The 17,729-nt window shown below is 42.4% G+C and overlaps 1 protein-coding gene across 1 annotated transcript in view; it reads right to left on the bottom strand.

Moving 5' to 3' along the window:
* The window catches only part of tenm1 (teneurin transmembrane protein 1), a 425,652-nt gene that overhangs the window by 144,379 nt on the left and 263,544 nt on the right, over positions 1-17,729 (bottom strand). The window contains exons 14-16 of the mRNA XM_079512339.1: positions 16,969-16,998; positions 16,611-16,757; positions 8,105-8,342 (exon numbers count right to left, since the gene is read on the bottom strand). Coding sequence (XP_079368465.1) covers positions 8,105-8,342; positions 16,611-16,757; positions 16,969-16,998 — 415 coding nt within the window. The remainder of the gene's footprint in view (positions 1-8,104; positions 8,343-16,610; positions 16,758-16,968; positions 16,999-17,729) is intronic.

Here is a 17,729-nt window from a genome sequence, read left to right as displayed (position 1 = left end):
AATAGTGCATAACCTCTTTCATAAGTGTAGTGTGAGTCGGAACATGTGCTTGCTTCCAGTTCAACAGTATCAGTCTGCGAGCCAGTAGAGTCACATATTTTACCATGTTATATTGGAAAGTAGACAATTTGACCCCGGGGCTTTTAACTCCTAGAACTGCTGTCAGTGGATCCGGGTCAAAAGGTTTTCCAACAATGTCTGATAGTGATTTAAATATACTTTGCCAATATGATGTTAGTTTAGTGCAGTGCCAGAACATATGCGCCAGAGTGGCCGGCGACTGGCCACATCTGTCGCAGGCTGGATTCACATTCGGATACATTCTGTTGAGTTTTTCCTTTGACAAATGTAACCTGTGTAATATTTTAAATTGTATAAGACCATGCCTGGCGCATACTGAAGAAGAGTGCACCAATTTTTGAGATGTAGACCATTGCTCGTCAGTGATAGATATTCCTAAATCGTTTTCCCAAGCAGTTTTTAAATAATCCAAGGAGGCATTACTATCTAAACATGAGAGAGAATTATAAATAATAGAAACACCTCCTTTGACCAATGGGTCAGGTAGAAATATAGATTCCATTGATGAGTTGGTAGGTATGTTTGGAAATGAAGCAGTGTGCTGTGTTAAAAAATGTCGTATCTGTAGAAATCTAAAAAAATGTGATTGGGGTAAATTAAATTTGCGTCGCATTTGTTCAAAGGTCGGGAATAATCCATCAATATAAAGATCTTTGAAGGAGTGAATACCATTTCTATGCCACACTTTAAACAATGAGTCAGAAAGGGAAGGTGGAAAAGCATGGTTAGCGACCAGTGGTGCGCGCACAGAACCCGGGTGCCAACCGAAATGCCTTCGTATTGAGAGCCAGATTTTGAGAGAATGCGAGACTATGGAATTCTTTGGCAACTTAGTATATTTTGAGGCCACTGGGGAAAAGATTAATGCTGACAACGATGTTGGGGGGCAACATTGACCTTCAATAAATGCCCACGTAGGCAATTGATCTTGGAGCCAAAATGAGAGCGCACGTAAATTACACGCCCAGTAATAGAGTTTGAAGTTAGGTAATCCCATTCCGCCCTCTGATTTAGGCCTCTGCAAAAAATCCTTCCTTATTCGGGGGTGTTTCTTATCCCAAATGAACTTGGAGATAATTTTATCTAGATTCTTAAAAAAAGTGTTGTTAACAAAAATTGGAATACATTGGAATAGAAACAGATATTTAGGGAGGACATTCATTTTAATTATATTAATTCGGCCGGCAAGTGAGATAGGAAGGTTCGACCATTTTGCAAAATCTTGTTCAGTACGTTCAAAAAGTTTTGTATGGTTTTGCTTGAACAAGTCATTAAGCGCTTTGGTTACCGTGATTCCTAAATACCGAAAGCTGGTTGTAACATTAAATGGATGGGAGCCGAAAGTTTGATTGCCTTGTGTATTGATAGGAAATAAAACGCTTTTGGAAACGTTGACCTTATACCCTGAAACCCTGCCAAAACTTTCTAAGGTGGACATGATACTAGGAATAGATGTGGAAGGTTTGGATATGTATAATAATAAATCGTCAGCGTAAAGTGAAACTTTATGCTCTCTATCTCCTCTGAAGATACCAGTGTAGGTGTCTGAAGCACGCAACGCAATTGCAAGCGGCTCAATAGATAAGGCAAAGAGCAGTGGTGAGAGAGGGCAGCCTTGTCTGGTCGAGCGATTCAAAGGGAAGTTTTCAGACCTGTATCCGTTTGTATGTACAGAAGCTAACGGAGAAGCATAAAGTAGTTTAACCCAGGAAGTGAAGGTTGGACCAAACCCAAATTTCGACAGGGTCGAGAGGAGAAAATCCCACTCGACCCTATCAAAAGCCTTCTCCGCATCAAGAGACAACAGTATTTCCGTATCTTGGGGGGTTCTACTGGGAGAATATACAATGTCGAATAGGCGTCTAAGATTAAAAAATAGATGTCTATCTTTTATAAACCCTGTTTGATCAATATGTATCACAGTTGGGAGCACTTTTTCTAAGCGTGTAGCCAAAATTTTTGCTAAAATTTTAGCATCAACATTCAAAAGACTCAGGGGTCTGTATGAGCCTGGATTGAGCGGGTCTTTATCCTTTTTAAGTAGAACAGAAATGCTAGCTTGATAGAAAGTTGGTGGGAGGTGGCCGGCGTTGAGAGATTCACTAAACACTTGAAGTAAAAGGGGAGATATAAGTTCAGTAAATGACTTGTAAAATTCAGAGGTATAGCCATCGGGTCCTGGGGCTTTTGAGCACTGCATTTGAGAGATTGCCTGATGTATTTCATCTAAGGTAATAGCTCTTTCAAGTTGAACCTCATGTTCTTGACTAATATATTTAAATTCTCTGAAAAAGTATCAATCAATTCAGAATCTCCCAGTGATTCCGAAGTATACAAATCTGAATAAAAGCGCTTAAATACATCATTAATGTCCTGCTGATTAATAGTAGTTTGGCCGGTGTTTGTATGGATCTCTGTAATTAATCTAGAAGCAGCTGATTCCCTAATTTGAAGTGCAAGTATTTTGCCCGCCTTATCCCCATGTTCATAAAACCTATGGCGTGAACGTGTGATCAAATTAGTAGTCTCATTTGTGGATAGGAGATTGAATTTGGCTTGAGTCGAAACCCTTTCTCTGTATAATTCAGGAGAAGGAGATTCTGCATACTGTAGGTCTACTTCAAGTAATTTATCAGTCAGAGCTTTGCCTTGTACATTACGTAGACGGGAGATCAAAGCTTGTCGTGAAATAATCTGCCCCCGTAGATACGCTTTAAGTGCTTCCCATAGTGTACTTCTTGATACATCGGGTGTGTCATTTGTGGAGAGATAGAACTGTATTTGGGATTTAATATCATCCACACATGCTTGTCTAGTTATTAGAGTGTTATCGAATCTCCAAGTCCTGGCCGTATGTCTGTTCTGAAATGCTAATTTGAGGACTAGGGGACTATGATCGGATATTACAATTGCTTCATACTCACAGTGTTTTACTGAGGGGAGAAGTTTTGAATCTATCAGGAAGTAATCCAATCTTGTGAAAGTGTGATGTACAGAAGAGAAAAACGAATATTTACGTTGGGCTGGATTTAAGAATCTCCATGGATCTGATAATTTAAATGTGTCCATGAATGTATTCACCATTTTAGCTGATTTAGTCAGAGTATAGGGTCTATGTGAAGATCTATCAAGCGTAGGATGAAGAATAAAATTCAGATCTCCACCTAAGATCAACTGGTGAGTGTCAAGGTCAGGCAAAGTAGCCAAAAAAGAAGATATAAATCGTTCATCGTCATGGTTAGGGGCGTAGACATTAGCCAGAACAATAGGACAATTATAAAGCTTTCCAGTAACTATAATATATCTACCGTGTAGGTCTTGGATAGTTTTATTTAGTATAAAAGGAATGTTCTTGTTTATAAGTATTGCCGTGCCCCTGGATTTGAAATTGAAATGGGAGTGAAATATTTGGCCTACCCAATTTCTTCGTAGGCGGTTATGATCCTGATTCCGTAAGTGAGTCTCCTGTAAAAAAGCAATATCTGTCCCCAACCTCTTTAAATGAGCCAATACATTGCCACGTTTCACCGCTCCATTCAGACCTCTACAGTTCCAAGTAGTGTATTGAACCAAGCTTTCCCCTCTTACAATATTAGAATTTGGAATAGAATTAGCCATTGTATAAACCAGGAATTGATAAAAAAAAAGGACTGAGTGCAAATGCTGACATCAATCTGAATTCGGAATAGGAGTGCAAGAGAACAAAAACAAAAACACAGGAACGCAAAAACACATTAACACAACAAACGGGAGAAATCCCAAAACCCTCCATGCCTGCCCTCAAATAGGAGGCACAGAAGAAAAAGCCTAAGCTAACCAGCTTTCTATGTCTAAGACACAAGCAGCTAAAGTGAAAATAGAGAAACAAAAAAAAAACTACAATAGGGAGAACTTAGCTAACCGTCCCTTGTTATGTATAAAATAAAAATAAAAAGATACAATCTTATTCTGAACCAAAACAACCAGATGATCATTACACGCACAGCCACCCACCCGAACCCCGCATACTGTTATGGATAAGGCCCCCCAGAGAGAACAGCAGACAGGCAGGCCCACAGCGCGATGAGCCGCACCGCAGGCACGCCAATAAACCACGCCCAGGAGAGGCCTCCCCACCACAACCCATTGTAAAACATATGAGGTCGGTGTAAGTGGCCAAACATGTGTATCTACATAGTGTATAAACCATATATAAACAATCAGGTACAAATCTATGTATTAAATGTAAACCATGGATATACTCATATACATAAAGAGACACACATTCACTCACACATCCACACACACCCGTATAAACATATCCCTGTACTGACACACATGTATTAATATATAAATACAATGAAACGTTCAAATAAACAGAGGGGGATACAAACAAAGACAGACAATCTCACACATTCCACATTCAAGCAGACAGACACAAACTACAATCAGTGCAACTTAGTTCACATAAACCAAGGAAAAACAAACCAATTTGTATATATATATATATATATATATATATATATATATATATATATATATATATATATATGCATGAACCCATACATTCGCAAGAAAATAATAAAAAAAAAAAATTAAATCCCTCGCCCCTAATTATAAAGTAACATCTTTTCCCACTTTTGTTTGCTCAAAAGTATTTTTTGTAAATAAAATCATCTTTTAAAACCATAATGTTGACAATAAAACGGGTCTAAAGAGGAATTTAAAGAACTTAAGGCAACCTCCACATACACAAAACAGCAGCAGTGGAGGCGGATCTCACTCAAATAACTATGGTTACTCGTAACCCAACGTCTCTCCCTCCCTCCCTCACTACATTACAAGCGACGTCCTTTTTGTCCCTCGAGGCGCACCGTAGGTTTCTAGCGTCATAGTAGGCTAATACACAAAATGGCGGCCCCCATGGAGGCTGCACGACAACAACAGCAATAGCAAGGATGCTACTGCAATAGCACTAAACACAATAACAAATGCATCGCAGGTCGCGAACGCAGTGCTACGGTCACAGTGGTATACAAAAATAAATGGCGGCCTCCATGGTGACTACATGACAACAATAGCATTATTAGCAAAACTGCTACGCTAGTAATGTAAACCATAACCCCGTCTTTTAGACTACCACAATAAAATAAATAAATACAACAATTAAATAATAGATCAACAAAGCATAAGTAGAATTATTACGGTGTTTCCATGCATTCCAAGCATTAAAGGGATATAGTTCGTCTTAGTAGTAGCTTTCGCCAGATCTTTTTCACACAAACATTACCTTTTTTAAAGTGAGCGTGGACTTGTCATCGTTGTATCCATGTAGTAATGATAGTGGTGGGTGCGCAGACAGAATAATGTCCACGGGGAGAAAGCAAGTCTGTGTGAGCGTTGATTAATGTTTGGGGTGTATGTCCCGGCCAGCTACTCTTCTACAGTTTCCTCCTCGGCTGTATCAGCTACAGCAGGTTCCTCCTCGGCTGCAACAGCCGCCGTTGCCGCGGGTGCTATTTTCTTTTTGTAGAATTCTTCGGCTGCTTCAGGAGAATTGAGGGAGTACCGGATCCCGTCCAATGTTATTATGAATCTGGCCGGGTGATATAAACTGTAATCTAGGCCCGGGAGACGGCGTTTAGCATCGCGCAACTTGGTTTTAATCGGGCCATACGTTGCGCGAAGCTTTGCAATCGCTTGGGGCACGTCTGGATGAATGAACACTGGAGATCCGTTGTAGCTTAGGCTGCCTTGTTTTTTGGACAGTTCGAGGATCTTCTCCTTGTCAGAGAAATAGTGAAGACGTAGTATCATGATGCGAGGTCTATCCTTCTTATCATTTGACTTTGCCCCTAGTCTGTGACAGCGGTCAACAACGATGGGGGTATGGAAGTTATCAACACCGAGCACCGTAGGGAAGAAGGTGGCTGCGAACCCAACCGGGTCACCGGCTTCAGCAAATTCAGCGATTCCGAATAATTTTAGGTTCTGTCTACGGCTTCTGCATTCTAAGTCCAAACATTTCTCCTGTAAGACTTTGTTCTCCTTTGCCATCGAGCCCAGTGATTGTTCCAGTACAGCAACACGGTCCATAGTATCACTCAGAGATCTCCCCATGTCTGACTGCTCCGAAGCTAACTCGGTGTTTTTGGAAGACAGCGAGGTGAGGTCGTTAGCTAGCTCCGAGCGAATGGAGGAAAATTCAGCTTTTGTCTCTGCACGGAGTGCTGTGATATCTTTTTTGATTTCTTGACGTATGGTTGCTATTTCAATTTTTATCTCACAGAGCACTGCCTCCCGAGACGACTGCAGCTCCGCTCTCAGTATAGCGAGGGAGAGAGGTTGTTTGTCGGGGTCCATTGCGTCGGGAGGGTTGGTCACCGGTGTAGTTTTAGGAAGCTGTGATTTAGTTGACCTCAGTTCCATCTATTTGTACTTTAACCAGTTGCACGTGTAGTTTGACATAAAAGTGGCAGTTTTGGTCAAAACAAACTTGAATAAATGATAAAACTTAGACGGAGCACTTCACCATGCGGCTACTCCATCTGGGCGGAAGCGGAAGTCATATAAGTCCATCTCTAACGCATACACCTAACGTGTACATGTCTAATCCCAACCCCTAACACCAACCAACCTGGATCTTTCCTTCAGTGTAATCCTAACTCTAAACCAGGACAATGGTTAATAGCCAATTAAATGCATGCACTAGAATTGGTGTGTGTGTGTGTGTGTGTGTGCGTGCGTAACTGCGTGCGTAACTGCGTATATATACAGTATATTATATATATACCTTCATACGTATATGATGGTATTTGTGTAAAATTGAATTAAGAGCTGCTGGTGATAGAAGTCATCATGTATGACATTATCTAGCCTGTGTAATAATAGGCAATTAGCCTACTTAAGACTAGTCTTTCTGGGTTTAACCTGGCGTCCTCACCTATATATATATATATATATATATATATATATATATATAGAGAGAGAGAGAGAGAGAGAGAGAGAGAGAGAGAGAGAGAGAGAGAGAGAGACACTATGACACACTTTTCGCTATATCTGTGGTAGGATGAAGTAGTAGGCTATATAGGGCATAGGTGGTCAGGCAGTTCTTGCTAACTTTAGGAAATACATAAGCAGTCTTAGCTCCCATAGATTCAGCATAGCATGGTGGAGGACCCAATATAACATGTTGCCATATCATCAGTGGTCTGAATGGAGATGAGGTGGCAGACTTTTGTACTAGATGGAAGGTATACTTTCAAGATTCCATGCCTATAGTCACATTTAATTGATTAGGGAACCAATAGAGCAGAACTGACCAGGCAATTGTTTATTTTATACCTCCAAATAATTATTTGGTTGGCTAGCCTTTCAGTTTCATTATCACTATAATTGTAATAGAAAGTGCAGCTTTATCTTTCATGAAAAAAATAAAAGTTAAGGAATAGCATAATGCCTTCTTATTATTGCCATCAACTCAGTTGCCATGGCAATATTACATTGAAACAGAAATTGATACTGCCCACGACTAGCACACACACACACACGTGCACACGAACGAACATACGTTATGCTGTAGGACAAAAGAGATACATAACAAGAATAAAATAAGTTTGCAGTCACTCCACACTTCTTTTATTCTTGTCAAGGACACACAGGGTACACAGAACATATGGAAATACACACACATGCATCGGCAAGATTCGGCATATATCCACTTTCACTGATGAAAACTAAAGAATAACGAAAGAACTATAAGCTATGATGACTAAAACGGAAAATAGCAGATCTACAAGCTCACAATGCGTCACGTTGCGATGCAGTGTGAGCTTGTAGATCTTCTTTTTTCAGCATGCAAGTGTATAATTAGGCATTATGACCCCATCAAGGCCCGGCAAAATAAACTAAAAGTTTACGGACGACAAGACATTTCAGATGACAAAAATGTGACTAAAACAAAAACTGATTTTTCTTTTTTTTTAAAACACGACTAAAACCAAATCAAAATGTGTGCCGTCAAATCCAACACTTTGCCTCTCACCTGATGTCGAAGGGCACCTCTCCCGGCAGGGTGTGCGTGGCGGTCTTTCCCAGGAGGAAGCGCACGCGCTGGTAGAAGCTGTGTGTGTGCGCGCTGGCGGCGGGCGAGGGGGGCGCGGTGGGGGGCGGGGAGTTCCTCTGCAGCAGGGCGAGCGGGTCGGCGGAGCCCTGGCACAGCGCGTCAGAACCACAGCTCAGCTGCTCACAGCAGTCTGGGTCCACGCAGTCCACCAGGCCGTCTGAAACACAACACCTTCGTGTTTACTATAGCATTCTGAGCATGATACGTTTTATTGTTTTACCACGCCCCCAGAGAGGTTGGCCAAAGCTGGAACTGCAGGCGGGCGTTTTTTTTTTGTCCGTGCATGTAGCACGAGTAAACCCTGCGCGGCTGGGGGATTAACACGGTGCGCTCATTAGCACTTCCGCATATTGAATGTATGCACGGGTACATGCAATGCACAATCTACAGTATGTAAAGCAAGCGCCTTGGATAAAGGCGCTATATATAAATGCACCATATTCCATTTAACTAATGTCTTGTGATTTTAAACCTTAAAGCCAAAAATAGCAGATCTACAAGCTTCAGGTGTGCGACACCTGCACTAAAGTAACCACTAAACCTAACCTACCTAATCTTGTTTTACAAAATTGTAAGCCTAGCCCCTTTATTTATTTATTTGATCAGCAAGCACAAGCACACACACGCACGCACGCGCACACACACTCTCTATTTATGCAGATCCGTTTGATATTTACCTGGTGTCCTACTACTTAGAAGGTAATTGTTGTCTTTGCACTCTGTACAGTACGTGGTTATAATATTGACCCATTTGTTGAATAGGTTCATGAAAACTCTGATCTTACACTTCTAGGTCACTGTGGATAAGAGCATCTGCTAAATGCCTTAATTCTAATTACATGGCAAGAGTTGACAATTAAATTATCCCACACTCACACTTAAATACACGTGTTGCATACACACCATACAGACAAACCAACCACTACACACACACACACACACACACACACACACACACACACACACACACACACACACACACACACACACACACACACACACACACACACACACACACACACACTTAGACATTCACACAAAAGACACAGCCAAATCACACGTGCAACAAGTAAAGAGTAGCAAATTATGAAGTGGTTCGTTTGTTGCAAACAAGCCATCCACTTATCTCTGCACTGTTCATTTAATCAAGACATTAAACAGTTATTAAACACAGGCAGCAGAGAGTGAGAGACAGTGAGATATGGGGGGGAGAGAGAGAGAGAGAGAGAGAGAGAGAGAGAGAGAGAGAGAGAGAGAGAGAGAGAGAGAGAGTTAACAGAGGGAGAAGGTCATGTGACGCACGCACGCACGCACGCACGCACGCACGCACGCACGCACGCACGCACGCACGCACGCACGGCTGTCCAGAGCTATACAGATTTGTAGAGCTGGTCAGTGAGCCATAGACTCCACATTACTCCTATCACACTCAGCAGACTCCATCAAATGTGAACGACACGGACGCATCGTGAAAACATCACGCAGCTACAAATCACACCTCTATCAGTACCCAGCATCGCTCCATAGAGCTTTTTCATGGCAGCCATATTGACATAAATAGTGTCATGTGTATATTATATGTTACTCCCTTCACAGGTGTTACCAATGATACTAATTATCCACAGGAAACCTACAGTAGGAAACTATAGGGCTCTATTTTCTATTCAAAAATGTTTTTCAAAATAGTTTAAAAAAAAAGTTAAGGGATAAGGGGTTTAGCATGGACGGAAATAGAGCCCTTGTGCCTGTTCTGGCCATGGGGCGAACATTCTCCCCAAACATTCTCGAACATTCTCCCCAAACATTCTCGAACATTCTCCCCAAAATAGTAGAGATATTTGGTGTAAAGGGAAAAAGCAATGGGCCAAGGATAGTAAGAATAATAGATAACATAATATGTATCCCATAGTATTTCTTTTGTCACTGTACATATACATTTGCACAAAAATCACAATTGTCCATTTAACGAAGCCTAACTATAAGGAGCAGTCATCGCAAGTTAGGGGGTTAACCCGTTAAGACCGGGAAAGCATCTGCATGTGTCATTTTAGATTTGCAGCTAAAAAGCATTATTTTATACTTTGGCTATTAAGAAATAGCAAATATAACAGCTCACGTCACCTTGCTTTGTACCACGCTAAGAGCTTGTACTGTAGGGGCTCCATTTTCCTCACCGCTAAACCCCTTACCCCTAAACTTCTTTGCCTTTTTTTTTACTATTTTGCAAAACATTTTTGAATAGTTAAAATGGCCAGTCTACAAGCTCACAAGGTGTCAATGTAGATTGGCTAGTTGAACTATTCAAAAATGTTTTTCAAAAGTCAGATCTTTGCTTCTGGAGGACCCTGGAACAAAATATGTTGAGATGTGGTTCAGCCAAATACACTGTTGAGGGTCCTTGGACATGAACAAGACATTTTGTAGAATGGGTTCAATTACTTCATTCATCGACTGGGGCAGCCAGGGCATGAACCAGGGACCTTCTGATTACCAGACTCTACCCACTCAGTCTCGCGTGGCCAGACTGTTGCCTCTCGCAATTTTCAAATGCTTCCGTCATACAGTCTGGAGAACGGAAGCTCTGCTCACAAGTAAAATATATATAAAGCGGAAGTGAAGCTTCCTCCCCACTTCCTCTTTACAGTCTTGCAGTCTTTATATTTTAAAATATAGTTTTGTGAGCAGAAATGACAAACAGATTACTCCGATTTTGGTTTAGGTGTAGTTCCAGACTCTATATATAGCATTCAGAGATTGTGGACCCACTCAGGTACACATTCAGATGTGGTTGCCTCGGGTGGACTCCGGTCAGCAAAATATATAGGCTACTGTAGGATTTAACTGCAGGTTAAGACCTATTATACTTAGTTCAGTTGTTATTTCCAATCATTGGCAACACCTGTGAAAGAAGTAATATATACACAGCTATTCATGTCGATACTGCTGCTGTGAAAAAAAGAAAAGAAAAGGCTAGCGTGCTGAATAAAAGTTCATGGTAAACAATGAGCAGGGCAGAGGGAAGGCAGAGGGAAGGCAGAGGGGGGCTGTGCGATACCGGGCAGCGCAGGCTGGCATTTCTGCTTCCCATTTCATGGCTGTGTGTGAAAAGGCAGGAAATGGAGCTGACATTTAAATGTATCTGACCGCCGAGACCAGGAGAGTGAAAGGCCAACAATAGTCTATTATAACCCCCATGCGGGCGGAGGAACGCAGCACGGCAGCCTATATTTCAACAAGACGCACCACTTCACATTCATAGCATAACATTAATTGCATTTTATGCCTTTGTTCTCACAAAACGAACACGGGACAAAAGAGACATACTGTAGATTATTCTGAGAGTATTGTCCTTGACAGGGAAGGCATTATTATGCTGTCCTATTTTCTATGATTACTGCAGCCCAAGCGCTGAAAAACTGCAAAGTGGTTTATTTCCTTGTTTCCCCAAGTACGTATAAGCTACGTAACAGTGATTGGGTTATATAGATATAAAGGATTCTAGTTGTAAAGTATGCAAGCATTTTTTTATGCGATTAAACTGGATGGAAATGTGAAAGTTTTGCGATATTGGTAGGGGAATGTTGATTCTGTGGCAAGTATTTATTTAATTCATCAAGGGAATTGCATAATAACTTTTATACGGATGTTGCATTTTTTTCAAACTCTTTCATATATGTATGAGTGTGGAGTATTGTGCGTGCGTGCGTGCGTGCGTGCGTGCGTGCGTGCGTGCGTGCGTGCGTGCGTGCGTGCGTGCGTGCGTGCGTGCGTGCGAGAGAGAGAGAGAGAGAGAGAATAGGCTGTCAGCCTACAATCAGCGGAGTGTGGAGTCTTTGCTTTGATGAAAACAGGATCATGTCAGCCATCTCTCTCATCCAGAGGGGGAATAATTGAGCAGCTTCTCAAAAAACCTTGTCTTTATTCTGTGATTGCATATGATAGCATCTCTCCATCTATCGCTCTCATACACTCACACCCTTCAGAGGCAAGTAGAGGCAACCTCACACTCTGATGATTGTCTGAGTGAGAGAGAACATGCAGTACATTTCAGTACGGTACAGTACAGTACAGGATGTGCGTCCTCACAGCCGTGAGACGAGGAGGACGTGAAAGATGGAAAAAGACAATGGAAGTGTGAACAGTCTGCAGGACGGCTTTGTTAGCCAGACCGTGGTATTAGAATCAACTCCAAAGTGGGGGAATAACGCAAAATATGCCTTTAAGTGTGGAAGGCACGTTCTTTCCTTCAGGAGGTCCATCTATATTCATACTCTGTATTATAAGGATGTAAAGAGGAAAACAAAATAATTATGGGGGGTTGGGGGGGGGGGGGGGGGGCAAGGCGTGGGGGAGTAATTTGTTTTCTTTCACACCGAGGACAATTACCTCTCTCGCCGCTACACCCTCCATCGCAGCCTCTTATACATACCCACCTCCACTCTCTCATCCACAGACAGAGACAAGGCGAGTGAGAGGAAATTAACTGTTTGAAAGACACACTTAGTTTTGCACCGGGAGTGGGTCAGTAAATACTGTGCCTGATTGGCAAATGATAGCTATGCTTTATGCACACGCACAAAAGGCAGGGTTGTTTATTCGCTTATACCGGAGTCCACTGATGTAAAAAGGGACATTCGACGTGATGGTGTGACCGCGCTTTACAATGTACAATTACATTCACACCTTCACACAATTTGACGGTTGAGGCAGCCATGCAAACCTGCAGCAACCTGCTCAGCAGGATGCAGTTAGGCCAGGGGCTCGGTTTCTTTCTCAAGGACACTTCGACAAGCTACTGTAGGAGGAGCCAGGGATTGAATCGGGAACCTTGTGATTCCAAAGCAACCGCTCTAGCCACCCCGTAGAAGTCGTTATTTGTGGTGGTGGTAGTAGTAGTAGTAGTAGTAGTAGTAGTAGTAGTAGTAGTAGTAGTAGTAGTAGTAGTAGTCGTCATCATCTTTTTCCGACCGCGGTCGAGATCATGGATTTCACAATGCTACGCCAGACTTTCCGGTACTTCATTGCCATCCCCAGTTCCTGCTTACTGATGCCTGTGTCCCTAGCGATGACATCAGGGAACGAAGGTTTTCTACCTCTTGTCTGCTTTGAGGCAGGATTCCAGAGAAGAAGGGAAGATATAACCTCAGCTCTGTAGCAGTGGCCGGCAAACTGTGTTCTTCTGGATCGGACTAGTGAAGAAACAAGGGGAAGGCTGCCATATATTAGATTAGTTAATGGGTGGCTCTTCCAAGACAGATTTTAGTAGTGGCGCCCACACGCATTATCAGCTATTTGAAAAGATTATGGAGTAGTAGTAGTAGTAGTAGTAGTAGTAGTATTTGTAGTAGCAGTAGTACTGTTAATGGTAGTATTAGTATAACATATACAAATTCTATTTGTATAAGTAGAATTTGTGGTAATAGTTAGGGATGCACAATATATCGGTCATCATACTGTAGCTACATACACAGGAGCCAAGGTGTGGTATCATTTAAAGGTCTGTGTGTGTGACTGTTCACTTCAGTTACAGTCATGCGAGCAAGACAATATTGTTAAGCCCAAAAAGTATAGAGCTCCACTCCACTCATGTGTAGTGCAGGGGTAAGAAGGACTGCTATAAATACGAGAGAATGATCACATATATACCTAATGTGATCATATCTGAAATACTGCAGTTTGTAAGTTCATTTGAATCCGGACCTTGGAAACACAGCGTGGTGTTCAGTATAGGCCAAATAAATCAGGTCATAACAAAGCATGGTCTTTTAGAACTCTGCATCACAGTCACAGTACAACAAGAGGTGTACGGTAAGTTTACATGTATCATGTCAATAATCGGTTATTGGATATCTGCCGAAATCTTAATGTTGTGCCTCCCTAGTAGAAGTACTGTAGTAGTATTAGTGGTAGTAGTATTAGTATTAGTACTACAGTAGTGGCGGAAGTGGCTTGTAGTAGTAGTAGTAGTAGTAGTAGTAGTAGTAGTAGTAGTAGTAGTAGTAGTAGTAGTAGTAGTAGTAGTAGTAGTAGTAGTAGTAGTAATAGTAGTAGTAGTAGTAGTAGTAGTAGTAGTAGTAGTAGTAGTAGTAGTAAGATAAAATGGGGATGGCCTTTAAAATTGGTTGACACAACAGCAGCAGTTCCAGGTGCAGAGAAAGCAAGAGCTAGCATTAGTGATAGTATTAGTGGTAGTATTGGCAGTAATAGTAGTAGTACAAGTAGTAGTACTGGTAATATCATTGATTATTCCACAGTGTTTAGTGTCTTTATCATTGAAAGGGTGAACCCGAAAGTACTGTGTTACTGTTGACCCACACATTATAACACACACACACCCTTAACGCCAATAACAATCAGTGTTTATGCTGCTGGGAAGCCTCAGTAATGGTGCCATGTTGAACGAAAACTATGTGGCTCATTTCCCTGCATCTCTGTTTTACATTCTTCTCAGGCCATTTCCAAAAGGCACAGCGTTCAGCAAAAGGCCATTTAATTCACCCATTTCAAATGGCTGCTGTCTCCTCCTGGTGAGTCAGGACGTGTGTAGACTCAGAGTGGACCCAGTCGTCCGCGGTGCTTGGGTAAACAATAGTGGTATGACAGAACTTTACCAGCTATCAGTTCACATAATAAACTAAGGACAGCTGCTCGTCCCGCTGTGTGCACCGATTCAAACGCTACTTATCACAAATACTCTCTTCTCTAGTTATGTGGCCCGTTGTGAAGGTACTGCTCGAGAAGAACGAGGAGGACGCAATTTCTCCAAACAAAAGCAGCACCTCATTGGTCGTGATAGATTGTCTGAGTCAGATCAACGACAACGTCCGTTACGAACAGAACCAGACACGAGCGGCAGTAGACAAAATTACTCCAAATTGCGTGCCTCGACATAAACAGGTCTGAGTGTTGAAAGACAGCTTAGGAACAGCAGAGTAATGACCACCAATGTGCCAAAACGCACAACTTTCTCTTAAGGTCCATTTATACTCCATGTAACATATGAATACAGACCGACGTGAATAAATACGTGCATTTGTAATGTAGGGCCGCATAAACGTGTCCATTACGAACGGGAGTGTGTGAATGAGTCTTTTACATGGGACTGAAAGAGAAATACAAATGCGAGGAACGAATGCCTGTCATTACAGAAGAGATGGGAAAACTATTCTGTGTGCTAAGCTGTATTTAGGCTCCTGGGAATCTCTCGGAGTGGCTTTTATCCTAGCGGGGAGAATGCATATCAAAGGGCTTTAGCTCACATTGGATAGCAACACAACGCACCTGCACACGTGCACGTACACACACACACACACACACACACACACACACACACACACACACACACACACACACACACACACACACACACACACACACACACACACACACACACACACACACACACACACACACACACACACACACACACACACACACACAGAGTATAATAGTGGCCAGCGGGATTCGGCAGGGCTCTCAGTGGGAATGCAGGGCTGATATGGTGGTATTAAGTGAAGCATAATTTTTCACTGACCTCCAGGCAGGAGGAAACACCAGGCGTGGAAGGGAATGGATGGATGGATGGATGGATGGACGGACGGACGGACGGACGGACGGACGGACGGACGGACGGACGGACGGACGGACGGACGGACGGATGGATGGATGAGTGGGTGGGTGGGTGGATGGATCAACATATGGAATGTCAGAACAGGTCAGCTCCATATATGGAGATCTAAGGGTTTGATTAGGTGTCCATGAGGTCAGATGTAGAGTTGCTGGCCGGCTCCATATATGCAGATCTCTACAGTAGGTGATGATCCAGTCTTCTCAATGTGTATGGCTATCCAGGGTTTGATGAGGTCAGTGTCGTGATCTTCATACTGTACTGTATATGGAGACGGCCATATATGGAGCGTGTCACAAGGTGTGACTGACGGACGGACTGACACACGCGTTCCACACCCCCACAGGGGGCCCGGTGTCGAGTCCGTCGGATAGCCGGTTGTCCAGAACCAGGACAAAAGCCTCTGCCCGGGCTCTGGACCTGATCACCCTTATATCTCTATATATGAAGCTGGCCTGTTCTGACATCACAATGATGTTCTGACATCTGCATAGACTCCATATTTGGGCATGCCTGACAAAGAACTCCATGGGCATAAGAGGGATACAGACATAATAACTGGGTGGGGCATTCATTTTCAACTTGCATCGTTCCAAGGCTTTTCAATAGAAAACAGACTAGATGAGACAGACTCCAGTCAGAGAAGAGAAGAGAAGAGAAGAGAAGAGAAGAGAAGAGAAGAGAAGAGAAGAGAAGAGAAGAGAAGAGAAGAGAAGAGAAGAGAAGAGAAGAGAAGAGAAGAGAAGAGAAGAGAAGAGAAGAGAAGAGAAGAGAAGAGAAGCTTGGCAGATCGTTCACCTCCATCATTGTCGGTCCCATCGCTGCAGTCCGTTTCCATGACGACGCTGCATCCCGGCCCGCTCCAGCCTGCCTGACAGACACATCTCCATCCACTCTGCTCCAACGTACAGCGACCATGACCACTGCACAGCCCTGGACACCCATCTGACACACGCACACGCGCACACACGCACACACACACACACACACACACACACACACACACACACACACACACACACACACACACACACACACACACACACACACACACACACGGTTGTGAGATTGAATGTTGCAACACACTGGCATACAGTACACATCTTGAGAATGTTGTGTGTTGTGTATAAAGATGATAAGTAAAGATTATATTTACCTTTAACCACCACATCCAGGTCATGAGTGACTGTGGGGAAAAGAGAGGGAGCTGGATGAGAGAGAGACAATGTGTTATTATGCTGAACGCTGAATTGCTGATACACTGATAATGAACACACACTGTAATATCATAGAAATGAACGCACACACGTTTACAGTTTTGTACACCTCTGCATCATCTTTAGTGAGTGCCTTATGGAAGTGCACTGTGCTTATAATGTACAGTCAGTACAGAGGAATACTTTGCACATTGAGATCTGTGTTAACGGCTGACAAAGCTAAATGAAAGCTAAAAACAACTGATGGTTTGTATCAGATTGCTAGTTGTGAGTCTCAGTTTACAAAACCTGGGTTTTAACCTAGAAGACAATCTGTCTTTTAAACATTATTTAAGGCCTTATGAAACAATCTCAGGTTGAAGTTGGGTTTTTTATTATAGAAACAAATGCTGTTTTTGTTTTGGTGCAAGAAATAAATAAAATAATCATTCAACCGATGCTTTTATCAGCAATTGATTCTAGCTCTCTTTTATATTAAGTACATTGTTCTGTATTACAATTTATCTCGAACTCAAGTCTCGGCACACACCATTGCAGCTTATTATGAGAAAGTTTATTTGTCCTCCATATACAGCCATAGAATGGAACACGATTATAATTTTGTCTTTATATGGCCATTATTGCACAAACTGCGTTATTCTCTCTATTGACTCGTAAAACTCATAAGCGTCAATCTTCGGTCATACAAAGTTTGTACAGT

This window comes from Electrona antarctica, assembly GCF_951216825.1.
Source record: "Electrona antarctica genome assembly, chromosome: 1".
NCBI classification, from domain to species: Eukaryota; Metazoa; Chordata; class Actinopteri; order Myctophiformes; family Myctophidae; genus Electrona; species Electrona antarctica.
Note: the sequence above shows the minus strand (reverse complement) of the source record. Positions and strands in the feature narration are given on the sequence as shown.